We start from the raw sequence: 17,320 nt of genomic DNA on the forward strand, positions 1-17,320 counted from the left end.
ATATACAAAATTATTGCTATATATATATTATATTATATCAATAAATCATACTCTCCTCTTTCAGTTTTGTATGCCCGCTCTGCAATAGCAATCGTCTCTGCCTGCCCCACCCGCCAACACCGCACGAACACAGATGCTATGAAGGCAACAACTAATCTCAGTTACAGCCACTCTGTTGCGTCCAGCGCTAGCTCCACTTCAACAGCCACCTCGTACAACGTCAGCAGTAGCAGCGGCAACACTTCGGCCGCGTGCTTGCAACTCAGCACACCCACCGCACCGACTGCATCGGCATTGGTATCGGGCGCTTCAACATCCACAACTACAACAACGAAATCGACTAAAACGAAACCTGCAATCAAAACGCCGAAGGTAAGTTTTGCACCGCTCGACATCACCTTCCCGCCACCGAATACGTCCGCTACTAGCAGCAGCTGCACGCTAACGGCCACGTGATACGAAAACGCCAATATGCCACACAACAACATCGTCTGCGAGTGGTTGCGCGCCATTGGCATGCAACAGTATGCCGAGAGTTTCATGGAGAACGGTTACGATGAACTGGAGATTTGCAAACAAATTGGCGATATTGATTTGGACGCAATCGGTGTGGATACGGTGCAACATCGCAACAAACTGCTGAAGAGTGTGCGCTCGTTGCGCGAGAAGGGCGCCGCCATTGTGTATGTGATGATCAACGATCCGAAGGCGTTGAGCAGTAGCAATGAGATTTTGGCAACCGATTGTGATGCGCCGACGACTATGAAGGAGCTGGAGGCCATTATGAAGCGTCATTTGGAGGCCGATGGCATTCGGCTGACAGCGCATCCCTATTCGACGCCGGTAAGTATCTTACAGGAATGATTTTAGGCAGTCGCTTTGCGGTAGTAAGACACTTGCCTTTAGTCTTTTGTGACATGTTTTGAGCAGTATCAAAGAAATTGGGACAAATATTTGAAAGCTGTTTTTAACCCTGACGGTTGTTGTCTTGACTGTACATTTGGTTGTGTGCTTTGATAAAAGAGCAATTAGCTTAGGAATTTTAATTATTAGACATAATATCAAATGAATAACACGCGCAAGTATAACAAGTTTCCCAATTATAATTTTAATTGCTTTTTCTCTTCTTCTTTATTGGGGACGAGCTGACTATCGCTCTCAGAGAGCAGGAGTGCGAGTCAAGTAGAAAATTATTCGGCTGTCTATTGTAATTGCAGTTTCTCGATCAATGCTACCTTGTGTTTGTTGATGTGCGATTTTGATACATAGAAGCGGGTGCGTATCTTTGCTGTAACAAGAGAGTGGTCCGAGTCGATGTTAAGACCTCAGAGTGTACGCACGTCTAAGATACTGGAGACGTGTCTCCCGTTTATCAGAACATCGTGGAACAAGTTGGTGGTTTTTCGATCCGATAATCAGCTAGCTTGATGAATTTTCCTATGCTGGTATCTAGTACTACAAATAACCATATTTCGGGCCTCGGCGAAGTCGATCAGCCTTAACCCATTTGTGGATGTTTCATCATGGAGGCAGAATTTATCGATCTTTGAGCCAAAGATAGCATCTTTGCCCACTCTGGAGTTAAAGTCGCCAAGCACGATTTTGACATCCTGGCTTCGGCAGCTATTTTTGGTGCACTCTAAGCGCTCATAGAAGGTATCTGTGGTCATATCTTCCTTTTCTTCCATCGAGGCGTGGGCGCAAATCAGCGATGTGTTGAAGAGTTCACTTTGATGCAGATTGTGGTCAGACGTTCATCCACCGGAGTGAATGACAGTACCCGGCGACGGAGACTATCTCCCACCACGAAACCTACACCAAATTTGCGATCCTTTATATGGCCGCTATAGTAAATGCCACAAGGATATACACGCCACAGTCCTTGTCCCGTCCATCACATTTCTTGGTTGGCGGCGATGTTACTCTTTTCAATCAACCAGCTGTGCAGAGGCACCTTCCCAATTAGAGGACCGGTCATTCCAGGTATATGCCATTAGATCGAAATCTTTAGTGCATTTGCCATGGTCGTCATCAAAAGGGGGGTCCCCCTCTGAGGCTGTGGTATCCTTCTCATTGAGAGTATTTTTTTATGTGGCGTGTCCCAAGCCCACTACACTTTGGGACATATTTTTCCATCCAACGCTGACTTGTCAAAGCCTACAATGCTTAGCTCTTCGAACGTACCGGATTATATATTGTCATAAGGAACCAACGGTCTTTAAAGCCACGGTGTTCTTTATGCAATAAAGCCATCCGAAAGCCTCTTAAAGTGTGACTAATGTTGAATGCAGGAGTTAAAGTGTTTTTTATTAGTTGCACCCAACAATAACCCGTGAGAACTGTGAAGGCGCTAAGCATAATCGAAACGTGCCTTATCAGCGTTCTTCTCGTAGCGTTTATACCGAGTAACCTCCGCACATGCAAACAATAATGTCTCAAGTTCCATTAATAGTAAATACACTAACAAAAAGAAACAACGCAAAGGATTTGCGTTAAGTGGCACAAACAGCGCGACTATCAATTGGTAAATCCAACAAGCGCCGCTGCAAGCGGTGTCTAAGTAAGGAAGAGATTTCGAAAACTTTATGCCGTCGGTAAGTTTGCAAATAAGTACATATGTATAAATGTGTACATATATATTTAGAAGAGGATATAAATATACGCATCCGCTTGAGCGCCAAGCTGCTAATTACAGTTACTCATAGTCACCTAGCCTCTCGCGTACTCAGTGTCATGGTGAAGGTAGGCGCGCTGCAGCTCCTGTGGGTTTGCACTGGCGCGTCAACGGCAGATGCTTTACCCGCAAACACATTGCGACGCCATTATCCGTACGCTCCCGCTGCATGCGCGCGCTGCTGCTCGTCAAATCGTCGCAGCAAGAATAATAATTTTCCAAGATGTCGAACGTGCGTGGTTATCTTATTATATCTGCGCTCGTCGCCCTTTGCGCCCTTTGTAGAACTTTACGAAGATAGCGACTGCAACGCGCCAAGTATAATGTGGCACGCAAGAAAGTAGCTAGCTGCTGCATGTGGCGTAAAGCGGCGTTGTTGTGTACAAAATGCATCCACATCACAGAATATGGCAACACGTCTCAATTACGCTTTCAACAGCTGCGGCTTCAGTGGCAGCCTGTACAGCAGGAGCAGGAGCCGGAGCTGCAGTGACGTATTGACAGCGTGTATGTCTTGTAGGTTGCGCATGTGAACAAATACAAACAAATACGATTGTAGCTGTTTATGCGCGTAAGGGAGAGGGCTGTAAACTTTCGGAAGGGAAAATGCGTTTTTGATGACTTTACTTACACGACTTCAATGTGACAGCAGCGCTGCAGGAGAGGGCCGCACATATTGTTGGTGATGAATAACTGTTGTAGTACGATTGAAATCGCTGACTTACAGCGGTCTAAAAACTCTTTAAAGTTGACTGGGTCACGAAGTTGGAATGTCGTAGGGGTGCGTTGCTTTGAAGAATACGTCAGGTGTTTGCCCCTGATACATTGACACAGATATTTGCCATGCATATTAGTTGCAATGTTCTTTCACTATATCTGGGTGCATATGTGTAAATAGTTCTCTATTTCACTTGTATCAAGTGCTTTGTGCTTGAATGACTATTTACATAACTTCCACAATCTCATCTACACGCATCATAACTGCATACAGTTTTATGAATGCTGCGACATGAGACACTATGTGACACGATTTGATAGTCATAGCGTCACTTGTCTTGGAAAGTATGTTAACATGGGCATCATTCTTGACCGATTTCGTACGATTTCACATTTCGGCTAGAAGAGGTCACATAAAATCTTGATTGTTGAGATTGGTATACACTTTACCGACTTGCCTTATGGTTGCTTAGCCATTTTATTAATAATTTATGGAGATTTTAATATATTGGGTAGTCGAAAAAGTCTTTCCGCATTTTGTCAACAGATGTCCTTGAAGTCGTATGTCTTCAGTGCTACCAATCACATTGTGCCATACGATTCCGATGTGAAAGATGCACCTAGCTCTGGTCGAACTATCGTTGAAAAAGTCGATGAAATTATGGAGAAGAGTGACCAGGACTGTCACATAAGCAGCCATCACATCGCTAAGGAACATAACACTCATCATCATCATGGTTTTGAACAATTTAAAAATGGCCTACTACATAAAAAAGCTCTGTGCACATGAATTGTCTACAAACAATTTAATGGACCGAATTAACAACTGCGATTCTGTGCTGAGACGAAATGAAATCGAAGCATTTCTGAAGCGAATGGTAAACTGAGACGAAAAGTGGATCAAATATGGCAATATTGTGAGAAAAAGGTCATGGTCTAAGCTTGGCGAAGCTAAAAACAAATTATCGCAAAGCCAGGATTGACGCCTCCAAAGGCTATGCTTAGTGTTTGGTGGGATTGGAAAGTTATCATCTACTATGAGCTGCTACAGCCTAGTCGAACGATTTATTCTACCTTTTCCAGTCAACAGCTGATGAGATGGAAACAAGCCATCGAAAAAAATCGGCCAGAACTGATCAACAGAAAGGGCTTCGTCTTCCATCAGGACAACGCTGGACCACACACATCTTTGATGACTTGGCAAAAACTGAGATATTGGCCTGACCTTGCCCCATCGGACTACCATATGTTTGGGTTAATGCAGAACACCCTTAATGAAGTGAAAATTACTTGTCGCAGTTTTTCCGCGAGAAAGCAGAAAAGTTTTACACTGATGAAATAAATTGAGATGTGATTAGAAATATGAAAAGACTTTTTCGACTACGCAATATTTGGATATCTGTAGACGAGACAGCAGACCGAGGGCAACGACTGGTCATGAACTTTATTTTCGGAGTATGACAAGTGTAAGAATTTTTAATTTAAATTCGCTGCGCGAAACCCTATTCGACGAAATATTTTTTCCTAGTTTGTATGCAAGTCAGTGACATATGAGCCAAATGTCACAGCAAAATAATTTTTTAGTGCTTAATATACGCTTTGGCTATTTCTGAAGTACATAATGTACATTCGGCGATTTTTACGATAAGTTAAATTACTCCACAAAGCAGCACCCACCGATGATCAGCATGTCAAAAAAAAAAAAAAAAGGAGGTGGTGCTTGAGAATCGATTAGTAACAGTCAGAAATGTCATAAAACCGAAGCCGAAAAAAACACGTCCAAGGAGGTCAAGAGATAAGGTTAGGTTGAAAGTTTTCTTCGATTAACGAGGTATTGTGCGCTATGAACTCTTTCCGGCCAGCCAAACTGCCAATAAGGAATACTATTTGAGTGTTATGCGTCCTTTGCGCGACCAAATTTTCCATCAATATCGTGCCGTAGGAACCGTATTCGTTGGCATAATAACAAATTTTTAAGAATAAATTAAGAATTTTAAAATCATAAACAAAGTCTTACTATTTTTTTTTGCATAGTAGTAAATGTATAAGTTCGTGTTTGTGCACAGATATTAAATCACTACTCATGTATACATTGTGCTTCAGACAATTTGTCTGGCGGCTTATGAATTTTGTTGCCACATTACTCGAGCGCGTCTCAACTAATTGCACTTGAAGAAACTCACAAAGGTACAAGAACAACACTCTAACTCATATGCAGGTGTAAGACAGCCAATTGTCGGCGGCGTGGCGCATATGAGTCCCAACCCGAATAGCAGCGCGATTTGCGTCACACGCTCGTATTTGAAATATGGCAACGCTCGGTGCATAGAATGAAATGGCGGCGTGGCATTATGGCAGTTCAATGTCAAGTGCTAGGGTGTCTACAATAGTGTGTCTGAGAGCTGTATTCGCATATATGTGTGGGTGTGGGTGTGATGTTGAGACAAAACAACACACTTGAAGCAAGTGCAATGCCTCACAAGCGGCTCAAACGCTGCAAGTATTTAGTTTGCTGCTGACGACGATGACGTTGACTCATCAGCGGCACTCATCGCAACTTAGCATTTCCATAATTACAAATTTAAATATTTCATGTTATAAATACAGCATTCTGTACATATTTGTACAAAAGTAGTAGCGCCAGAGTGTGTTTATCACATTTGTCTGCGGCGAAGTGGCAGCTCCTTACTAATCACCAGGAGATATGAACTTTTCTTGCTAGCTAAAGGCAGGCGGTGACTTAAAATGATTTGATATTTATATCAGTATGTATGTCTATGAATTAAGAAGCGATTCTGCTGATGCATTTGAGAGCACTTTAGCAAATTTCGCCTCCATTAACCCCCGCTGGGCGCCTTTCACATGATGCTTCGTTTGAAATTTACGCGCTTGTAAAGAGTTGCAGCGCAACGCTTTTTATTACTGTTCGCCTACGCTGATTGCCTTTCAAGTTACTGTTACTCTGATACAGTTGACGAGCTTTTGCCAGACTTTTTCGCACTCACATTCGATTTGCTCTGCTTCTTGTGTGTTTCTTGTTGCAGGAGGGCAAACGCGGCTATTTGGAGGGCCTTGCCGCGCACTATAGCAAACAGATTAATATGCCGTACGAGGACGTGTTGGACGCCATCGAGGAGGTGCGCGTTTCCAAGTGGAAGGAGCGCCATGTGCGCATTTCGACCGGCCACACTTTGTCGCGGCGCGCGGGCGGCAGCAGCAGCAGCGGTGGCATCGGTGTCAGCGTCATGTCGGGGATGATGGGCGGCGGCGGCGGCGGCGGCGGTGGATTCGGCATTATTGGCGGCAATATCGCAAATCAATCAACTCTGCCGACAAGTCACAGCCAACCATTGTATGTGCCTGGAAAATATTTGGTACGTATACGCCGTGTATATCCGTGCCCAATACCGAGTGTAGCTCAAATTTACTTTTTTCCTCACATTTTTATTGCATGCACTTTATCAAATGATGTTGTTGATTTATTTTCGGTGGTTTTTGTTGCACCTGTTTTTTTGGAGTTTTTTTTTGACTAACACTTTTTTCTGGTTGTTTTATGGCCATTTGCAGCCATCTAGTTGCCTTTCCAATCGTGAGGAGAATGAAATCTACAGCTTTGCGCAAAACGATTTGGCAAATCGCATGGCCAGAAGTGCAATTGATTCGAAATCGGCGGTTAACCTGAATGGCATGCAGCACAGCTATCCGGGCGCCAGGCGGAATTTCTTCTACGATTTCTCGGCAACAGGTAGGTGCAACATGGAAATAACAATGTGAGTATTCATTTGAATGGGCGTGTGTGAGGAATTTAAGAACAAGAAATTTTGAAAATGTAATTTTTACATGCTCTTAGAAGATTTTAATACTAATATTTTTGGAGATATTTCTATATTTTTTTTTTAAAGAAAAAAAAACTGAGTTATTTCAACATAAATTATTACTTTTAATATTTTTTACATTTCTCTTCTAACCAGAGGGTCGTAGTCGGAATAAAAGACGTACGGTATTTGCGCGTTTCCTCAGCGGTCTGAACAAAGGAGCCGAAGAAAATAACCCGAACGAAGAAATGCAATTGAAGGTAAGTCAAAGATATAAGTATGTAGGCGCATTAAGTTTGGTAAATAAAGGCTGATCCATTTCGGGGTAGCGTGCTCAAAAAAAAAAAAAAAAAAAAAAAAAAAAAAAAAAAAAAAAAAAAAAAAAAAAAAAAAAAAAAAAAAAAAAAAAAACTTTATTGGAGAATGTTTATTATCATTCGAAAGAACATTTTTTTAGTTATTTTATTTTTTTTGAGGATTACTTCTGCTTAGTGCTGGTCAGCTTTAAGTCTCAGATGGTCCATTCCTTGAGTCCAATTTTCGATTACTCTTTCGAGCGTTTCGGTTGGTTACTGGCGAATGATACGCGTGATGGCTTGTGGCGTGAAGCGAAGCGGCATTGTCTGTATAGACTTTAGACTTTACATATCCTCAGAGGAAAAAGTCTAGCGGTTTGATATCACATGATCTTTTATTTCTTGTTGCCACATTGCTTAACAAAACAACTCGAGAACGTTTAATTTTATTGGAAATTTTCAAAATATAAGGTGACATTTGAATTTAAACTGCGCGTGTCGAAGGATTTGGAGAATTATTATTTTTTCTTAGATTGGTAGTACTGTCAGTCACATTTATGTCAAATTTCATATCAAACCATTCATTAGTGTTTGAGATACGTGTCGTTTTGTGAGCTGCTAAAAGTGAGTTTTTCGTTTTCTGCGATGTCAAAATTTGTTGAGCAAAGAATTTGCATTAAATTTTGTGTTCGAATCAATTTTCTGCTGCGGATACGTTGAGGATGGTGCAGAAAGCCTTTGATGATGAGGCTATGTCTAAAAAAATTTTTACAAGTGGTATAGAGAGTTCCAAGCCGGCCGTGAACGTGTCGAAAACGAAGCGCGTCCAAGGCGACCATCAACCTCAACCGACGAAGCTCACGTTCAACAAATCAAAGATTTGGTGTTGTTGAGACCTTGCTGATGAAGTTGGCATATCGAAAGGCTCAGCCAATACCTTTTTGAAGGATGTCGCGTTGAAGTGTGTGAAACGATGCTTTCCGACTAGCAGGGTGTTACAATTACGAAACAATCGATTAGTCGAGCGAATATCGTGCCAAAAGAGAGCTGAGACCAAAAAAATCGCGCCAAAGTCGCTCAACAGTCAAGGTCATCTTGACTGTTTTCTTCGATTATCGTGGTGTTGTGCATTATGAATTCCTTCCAACCGATCAAACAGTCGACAAGGAATATTATTTGAACGTTATGCGTCGTCTGCGTAACGCTATCCGCCTAAAACGGCCGGAATTGTGGAAAGACAATTCTTGGCTTTTACACCACGATAATGCACCATCCCATACTGCCTTCGTAATTCGTGATCATTTCGCCAAAAACTCAACCCATATCGTTCCGCAACCACCGTGTTCACCTGATCTGACGCCGTGCGACTTCTGGCTGATCACCAAGCTCAAAAGATCGCTCCGAAAACAACGATAGGGGAGATTCAAGTCGCAGCGAAGATGGAACGGGAAGGCCTACAACCAGTGTTTCGAAGGTGGGAAAATCCGTTGGCATAAATGCATTGCATCGGGAGAGGATTACTTTGAAGGGGATGAAATTGATTTGGAAGAATAAATAAAGAATTTTCAAAATAAATACAATGTAACCTTGGGCTCAGTATATGGTGGGTTAGGTATGGTAATTTGCTTACTGTGGAGCTCACGAATAAATCCACTTGCATTGCTATAAACGCTTATCCATTATGATATCCATAAACCTATGTATGGATAAAAAAGACACTTGCATACATACAGTACGTCTATAAGTTGCCACAAAGACGGCTACTTTCTCTTTAAGCCGACTGCGCGGGCTCGTAAAAATTCAAGTCAAGTCAAGTCAAGTCGGCTTCACCGCATGCGTGCCAATGGGACAATGTCTCGTTAGTACGCCTATTCTCGTGGTTATGTGAGCCTTTCTAGGAGGATTAGAAGGTTTTTGAAACCCTACAAGTGGAGGTTGTGGACTAACACTTGCTGAGCTCACGCGAATACCCACAAAGCTACTGCTCGTTCCCATCCTCATGAAATTTGGTTATGGGTGCCTTTTCTTACCAGCTCATCGGCTTTGCAGATTGAAATACAGATATGCCAGTTTTTCTAAAAACACAATTCTGAATGCACTATTGTTAGGACGTAATTTGCCATTCATAAATAGTATAATACTCCTAATTTGCACTTCACTTGAATTGTTACAATTTTCTTGATAATTCGCCAAACCCTTTTGCAGTAAACACGTTAAGTAGCTCCGTGGCAATTAAAAGTAATTGCCACTTCTTCAAAGTTTGCGTGCGAACAACAACAGCAATTGTTACTCTAATCTAGTTGATGATAGCTTCCTTAAGTGTGTGTGTGGGTGTGTGTGTGTCCGTGAGTGCTGAGCTCCCCCTAACATACTTCATATGACTTTTATTGCTCAAACTTTAAATTGCAACAATTTCAGGTAAACGAGGGAAACAACTATTTTCTAGTTGCTCAAGTTGCGGATGTGTTTTGAGCGCCTTGAGCAAAGTAAGAGAGGGTGATGAAGCATATATACTATGTACATAAGTATGTAAAGCTAGACACAAATATCATGTACTTTTGTTTAGTGGGAGAGTAGACAGCTTAATGTAGTTCCCTTGTTTTTTCGCTTTGTTGTTTACTTTGTTGTTTTTTCATTTGCGTTGCTTTTTACATATGCCACATTCCAAGGTTGCTTTTTCCGGTATTTTCATTTTCGTCCTAACCATATTCGAATTGTCGGGGCACAAATTGGATCGCCGTGTGGGCTTGTGGAGGATTTTGTTCATTTGCACCTTTACGTCGCGCTGTTGTCATTGCGGTCTCGTGCACATTTATGCGGTTACTCTTTTTTCGGTGTGGTTGCCTTTTATAGCTTTCCCCATTGTGTTCGGCTGCGCGTCCGCCCTAAGTTTTTTGACCGAAATTTCCTGTATTTGTTTTTACAACAAATATGTGTACCTATTTGCTTTTCCTTTTTTCTTTTCCCTTAACACCTCCAACTCGTATCTTTTTACACACACCTCGGTGTTGCTTCAATATTGTGCTTTGTAATTCATGTTCAACCATTCGTTGCCACCCTTTTAAGTTAAGGATGGTGATTGGGTAGTGGGAAATTGTATTAAGTTAGTCCGAGGTATAGTTAAATTATAGTCTTGAAATCAAAAATTTATTGAATATTTTCAGCTGACAATTATATGCTGATATTATTTAAGGAATATATATATTGTTGGTGAAAATAATAAAATATACATCCAATATGAAGTTGTGTTCGAATCTGATATGTATAACACCATTTGAAATTAGATATTTTTGACAAGGATCTTGCTTGAGAATTTTTAAATTTCAAATGAACCTGAATGTAGGCCACGTTTTGAAAATTCCCCCCAAATGTAGGCAATGTTTTGCCATCAAATTCCGTTCTTCTTACCTACCTTGTCTCAAAAATAATTTTTGCCCAAGTGTTCAGAGAATATTAGTACTATAAAACTCTTGCAAATAACGGGTCATCCAAGTGGAGGTATTTTTTTCAACATCTCGTTTTTTGACAGATCACGCGTGAGTCGTGTCAGGCTATTATGTTGCTTTTGTTCAGTACTGTTTGGCATTTCATCATGAAAGACTTATGCCTGAACAACGTTTACAAATCGTTCAACTTTATTACGAAAATTTATGTTCTGTGAAGAGTGTGTTTTATGCGCTTCGTTCAACTTATGGTCACCATCACCCATCTTGAGACTCATTGGGCCATTGGATTGGCCACCAAGTTCGTGCAATATCAGACCGTTAGACATTTTCCTGTGGAAATATGTGAAGTGTAAATTTCAACCGGTCAATCGCGCTTCGATTCAGCAAAACATCACGCGTGTCGTTCGCCAATTGCCAGTCGAATTGCTCGAACGAGTCACCGAAAATTGGACTCAACGGATGGATCATCTGAGACATAACCGCGGTCACCATTTGAAAGAGATAATCTTTAAAATATGTTCTTTCGAATGATAATAAACACTCCCCATGAAACTTGAAGTTTCTATTTTTTTCTTTAAAAAAGTAGAGTACCTCGAAATGGATGACCCTTTACAATAAAAAAAAAAAAATGTGAAAATATTCCTTTCACTTCTAAGCGCATCGAAAAGGGGTTCAGTCAGAAAGTTCACTGCTTCAATCATTTTTGACTTCTTAATCTCTGAAGAGCTTTTGTTAGCCATTCACTTCTTTTTTATATTTTAAATCATTTCCAGTTGTTCATTTAATATTTAAACGAATTTTGCTTTTTTGTTGCGGTTTCGTTTTCTGTTTTTTATGAACTCTTGTTGTTGGGCTCTGGCGACTACTAATGTTGCGCTGCTTGTTGTCTTTTTCACAGCGGACGTGTTTATTTGTGCTTGACACAATGTCCTCCCGAAAGTACGCACACACACACACATACACACCCTATTCTACAAAAAATTGTATAACTTCCCGTTCGGTCCCACAGCAAGTGAATTGTGTACTTTTTTTGCGCCTTTGTGGTCGTCCGCTGATGTTTTGTATTCTTCCGTCCTTTGCGGTTTATACTAAATTTTTATTTAATATTTTTTTTTTGCTTGTTTTGCATGCGCCTTTTTGTTTTTGTGGTCAATTTTTGTGAATTACCTCAACTGCGCATTGAGGTGCCGGAAAATACGCTTTGACTTCGGGCAATCGACTCTGGACTCGGACTTGGATGTCAAGCATTGAGAGATGAGGCTGTTCCGAGCAGTCGTAGCGCTTTTCTGCGTCTCTCAGTTACCGTTTGTTGGCGGTACACGGCAGCAATTTTATTTCAAAAGCGACTACTTCTCGGTTTCCTGGAAGTTATGTAGTCGCGCTGCCAGCGCCTTTCGTTTTAGTTTACACAATTTAGTATTGCTTTTGTATTTTATTTGCCTTTACCATATTTGTTATTGCCGTTCACGTTGTCGTATTGTGGAGTCACATCGCTGACATCCTGTTGTTGCAAGAAGCCAAAACGAACGCAACGCAGGTGCGGGTTCGGCGTTTTACTATATTAAAAAAAAAGTTTTAGCTGAAAAGACTTGCGAGTTCTCTAGAGAAAGAGAGAAAGAGAGAGTGGATGAGTCAATGAAGTGAAGTGAGTGAGTAAGAGTTGTTGGTGTTGCTTAAAAGTTGTGTTTAAATGCCGTGGAGTTTCGCTCATTACGTGGTCTGCTGCGGAAATGTTACTTTGGCTCATGTTTTCGCCCACGCCTTTTACTAACTAGTTGGTAGCTTCTTCTATTCTACCACTTTTTTCAATCGCTATTTGAAAGGTGGATTTTAGCTGGCGTTTGTGGCGCTTCAGCGTCGGCATCTCGCTGGACAAGTCACTAAGCGGGCGAGCAAACTGTCGAGAGCCGTGAAGTGGTTATGTTGCTGTTGTTGTTTGCTTGTGTTAAGCGTTTTTGTTTCAGGTGTCGCTTGGATTATTATTTTTATCGCGCTTCGCGCTAATCTTTTGTCCGGTCGATTTTCCTTCCTTTCCTGCCAGTGGCAGTGGCGAGTGAGCGCACACAAAGTTCATCTCATTACTTGGTTATTAAGTTTTCTTTTGTGTTATTGTTGGTGGTAAATGGCTTTAAAGTAGTTGGCGTTAAAATACTTCATTTGAGTAGTAATTATAAGCGGCAATGTGGTGGTGCATAATGAAAATTTGTTAAGTTGGTTCACAGCATCGCTAGATTTGGACGCTAACATTTTCATATAACAGTCATAACTCGTTAATAGTCAATCCATTTTGCCAAAAAATCTGTTTTGTCAGCATTGTCATGTCATCAATGAGCATTTTTGAGACAACCTTCGCTTACACATTGCATATGTTTAAGTGCTCCGTCACAATGCCACGAACTACAAATTTTGATGAATTAGTCGATGGTCTGAGTACAAATCTTTAAGCACACGAGTTACATTGTCGGTGTTTGTCGAACAATCTTCCAGCACGGCCTTTCAAAGCGACCTCTTCCCGACCCTCCAAAAAAGCCGGGTGCCACCGACACACGCCACTTTTTGCTAAATCTGCATCTGGTTAAGCCTGCTTGATTATAGCAAACATCCCTGTCGCAGATTTACCGAGTTTCATACAGAATTTAATCGTTTACCTCTGCTCTAACGTACGCTGCATTTTCGGCGTCACGCGAAAATGTTTGTCCTGACTCTCCAGGTGCTCGTTCGTTATCTAGGAACACCCTCTACCAAATCCAGTCGGTGCGCGCACGCTCCGAAGTACAGTCAAGGCTGAAAAAAACCGGTCCTCTTCCTTTCCTAACAAAGTCTGTATCATTTTCAAATGTATTTTTTTTGTTATTGTTGTTTTAAGACACCACAAAATAACTTAAAATAATTTCAGCTTGGTCCTTGACCAGATATTAATCCTGTTCCGTCATGTTGGGAACCGACTTAAGAGGCACACCAGTGTGAAATTAGAAAAATCGATTTTTTTTCGTATTTCCATAGATAAGACTTTTGAAAATAACATACTAAAAGTTTTTGAGTGACAGTCAGTTTATTTTTAAACACATTTTTTAACAGCGTTCTTCGTATTTGCTGCAGTGATCACTCGGACCACTTTCAGTGCATTGCCCCATTTTCTCTACATGTATACAATGCTTTTTCAGTGTTTTGGTTTGGGTAGGCATACACGGTCAAAATTTTAGGACAATTCAATCTTTCTTTAAACGCTGCTATGTTTTTAGACTGTCAGACTAGTTGTCTATCCTCTTGATTTAAAGCTATGTAAGCTTCTCAACCATACAAACCCACTTGTTTTGGCCAGAAGCAGTCTTATTAACGATTGATGGTCAAATAAATATGGGAAGTGGATTTAACCACTTAACAACCAAAAATTGTGATGAAAAATCACTTTATCTGACAGGATCAATATCTGTAAAAGTATTTTAAGAGTGTATTTAGGAGAGTTAACGCAGTTGCGCTCTAATATTTTTAGGTTTTTTGGTGAGTATTTTTGTCATTGAAACGACTCTAGGAGTACATCGGTTAGATGGAGACAGCTGAAAGCTGGTAGAGCCTACGTTTTGTCGAGTAATCCCGAGGTACATAGTAGAAAGAAGAGAAAAGGCTGGGAGAAGCATGCAGCGAAGTCTCTGTTGCTGTTCTTAGACTTGATTCCATTGACTCGAGTTTGAATTTTGTGCAAGTTGTTTCCAGAGGAATACAATACCTGCAGCTTAAGTTAATTTATTTAATAAATATATATTTCAATATTTGGTAAAATTTTTTCATATCTTTCTTCTGTTCTCAATCATTATTTTTTCCAGTCCGCGGAGAAGTTTAAAGCCTGCAGCACCATGAAGCGTGTGGAGCCGCATCAGAATTTCGAAGAGACAATAAGACGAGTAACTATTAAATAAAATTCCCCTGCGTAAATCATTGACCAAAACAATATATATTTCATTAATTATTTCATATAGTTGAAGACGCAGAAGAAAAAAGGCGAAACGCATGACAAGGGCATACACGACAGGGGCAAGGAGGTGACGCACACCATGGTCAACGAAATGCCACTCAACAATTACACGAAGCATCCTTAGGACACGGCGAAAGGCGCGGCGACAGAAGCAACGGAACAAAAAGAGGTGAACGATGCAGATAACGGGAAAGAGATACCGGCGGTGAGCAAAGCGCAAGAGGCGACAGAAAACGATAAGGAAGTCAATAAGGACGACTCAGGGGAGGCGATGTGCAGCAGCAGCGCGGCAAAGAGGGCGATAGTGAACGATATTGACAAACATATCTACGAGAACCAACTGTGAGCGAGTCATGCTTAACGCAGAAATGTGCTGCAAGAGGTACACAAAGTGCAACGCGCTGCAGTGGGGTGCGGCTTGAGGAAATAATTCATCAGTTGCGGCGATGGTGCGAAAATGATAATAACTTTGCGGTTGTAATTATGCATTCAATTTTCCATTTCTCGAATTGCCTGACGCAAAACGTAAAAACGGACAAAAAATCGCAATGCCACAAAGCAGAAGGAGACACAGCAAAAACAGCAGCAACAACGATAACGCAGCTTTTGTAGTTGCGTATAAAGTTTGCTGGATAAATTAGTTTCATTTGCAGTTTTAAGGGCAGCACTCAGTGGCAGCGACGCTGTGGCCGATGTGGCATGGAACCCAACAACACACATAAATGCAAATGGCAAAAACCTCAATTAAAATCCGCACCAATAATTTAAGTCATTCCAATGGACCGCTACGCACAGCATGAGAACACACACGCACACACATGCATCCATACACACATATATGTATAAGTGTCTGCGCTCACTAAACCATCGACCATCGACCAAATTGCAACTGTACACACACACATAACGGTTTGGGTGGGCGATAAATTAGGCACATCATTCACTTTCACAGTCGAAGCTGTGCGGTCCGGCTCCGACACTGTTGACCAAGTGAATGAACAAAGAGCCACGAGCAGCGTGAAACCAGCGACGGGCATGGCAAATCCTTTCGGGCGTCAATGTGCTTAAAAGGGGATAACAATGTCCAATACACCAGGGATTAGCAGTGAATAAGCGCAAACCAAATGGCCAACAAACCGTTGGACAAGCGCAAGGAATACGGACTTGTTAAACCGGCCGTACAGGGTGGCTCCGCACTCGCTCTGTTGCTTTTTTGTTTATGTGTATGGCTGGCATTCGCTTAAACGCCAGAACAGTGCTGTCCGATCGATGCCGCCAACTGACCGAATGCGCTTTATTGCGCACATCAATAAATACATACTACATATGTACATACATATATATGCATTCATAAGAATATGTATATACATACGTGTATATTATGTTGGTGTGTGTTTGGTTTTCCGTTGCCAGTTGTATGCTCTATATTGAAAACGCCACAGTTGATAATTCATTTTCTGTCGCATGCTGCTTGTGTTGGGAATTATAGGTGTCTGTAATAGCAAGGACCAAGGGCAGTTGCAATCCCACGTGGGAACTTTTTTAAGTCGCATTTATGTGCTTTCGCATTCAAAAATCATTTGTCGCTTGTTTCGAAAATGAACATGAAAGGTGGATTTTTTAAATGAATTTGTTTCAAATCAAACAAAAATTCGACGAATTTACAAAGTTTTTATCGCTTGCATCCTCTTATCATCGTGAAATTTTCTAAAATCAAATATTCATGCAATATTGACTATATTATATACTGGTCCCAGTAATGCCTCTAGTTGCCTCAATCTCACGCTCTTTACCAGTTTGGCCGCAGCATCGATAGTTTCCGGAACAGCAACTGATTTTGAATGAACTGCACGAAACTCGTTTCCGATCTACGACCTCGATTCAATACACCATAACATCAAATTTTTCGCGATTTAATACCATTTTTGGCTGAAAGCAATATTTTAAGTAACTGCAAACACAAAAGTGAATATTTTAAGTACGAAGTGCTTTTCAAAACCATTTTCCTGATCTTAAGAAATGTAACCAAACATCATTAAATGTTGCTTGTGCTAGGCTTCAGTCATTAACAGCTGAGAGCAACTTATATAAAATACTCTTCAGAGAATTATTTCTCTAAATCTGCTGCAGTAAATTTTAGATTTTTTCTACATGCTTAAAGAGAAGCCAAACTTGTGGAATAAAAAAAATATTATTGCAGTGCCTTTAACATAAAAGCTATTTTGAACAGACTTAAATACAATGAATGCTCAAAAAGCTTTTTTCGCTATTAACGAAACTGTTCGCACATTAAAAGTTTTCTGCGATAATAATGTAAAAGCTACTTTGAACAGGCTTAAACAAAAGAAGAAAGCTCAAAAAGCTCGTTTCGAAAACGAAATTAAATCGCATTTTTTTTT

At 40.9% G+C, this 17,320-nt stretch overlaps 1 protein-coding gene across 1 annotated transcript; it reads left to right on the forward strand.

The window, feature by feature from the left end:
* Nucleotides 1-445: 445 nt before the first annotated feature.
* Nucleotides 446-17,314, forward strand: LOC108974992. The gene is made up of 6 exons (XM_018943170.1): nucleotides 446-843; nucleotides 6,436-6,765; nucleotides 6,959-7,136; nucleotides 7,363-7,466; nucleotides 14,773-14,850; nucleotides 14,926-17,314. The coding sequence occupies exons 1-6, from the start codon at nucleotides 472-474 to the stop codon at nucleotides 15,043-15,045; spliced, it is 1,182 nt and encodes a 393-aa protein (XP_018798715.1). The 5' UTR covers nucleotides 446-471; the 3' UTR covers nucleotides 15,046-17,314.
* Nucleotides 17,315-17,320: the final 6 nt, after the last annotated feature.

This window comes from Bactrocera latifrons, unplaced genomic scaffold (genome assembly GCF_001853355.1).
Source record: "Bactrocera latifrons isolate USDA-ARS-PBARC rearing strain unplaced genomic scaffold, ASM185335v1 scaffold_60, whole genome shotgun sequence".
NCBI classification, from domain to species: Eukaryota; Metazoa; Arthropoda; class Insecta; order Diptera; family Tephritidae; genus Bactrocera; species Bactrocera latifrons.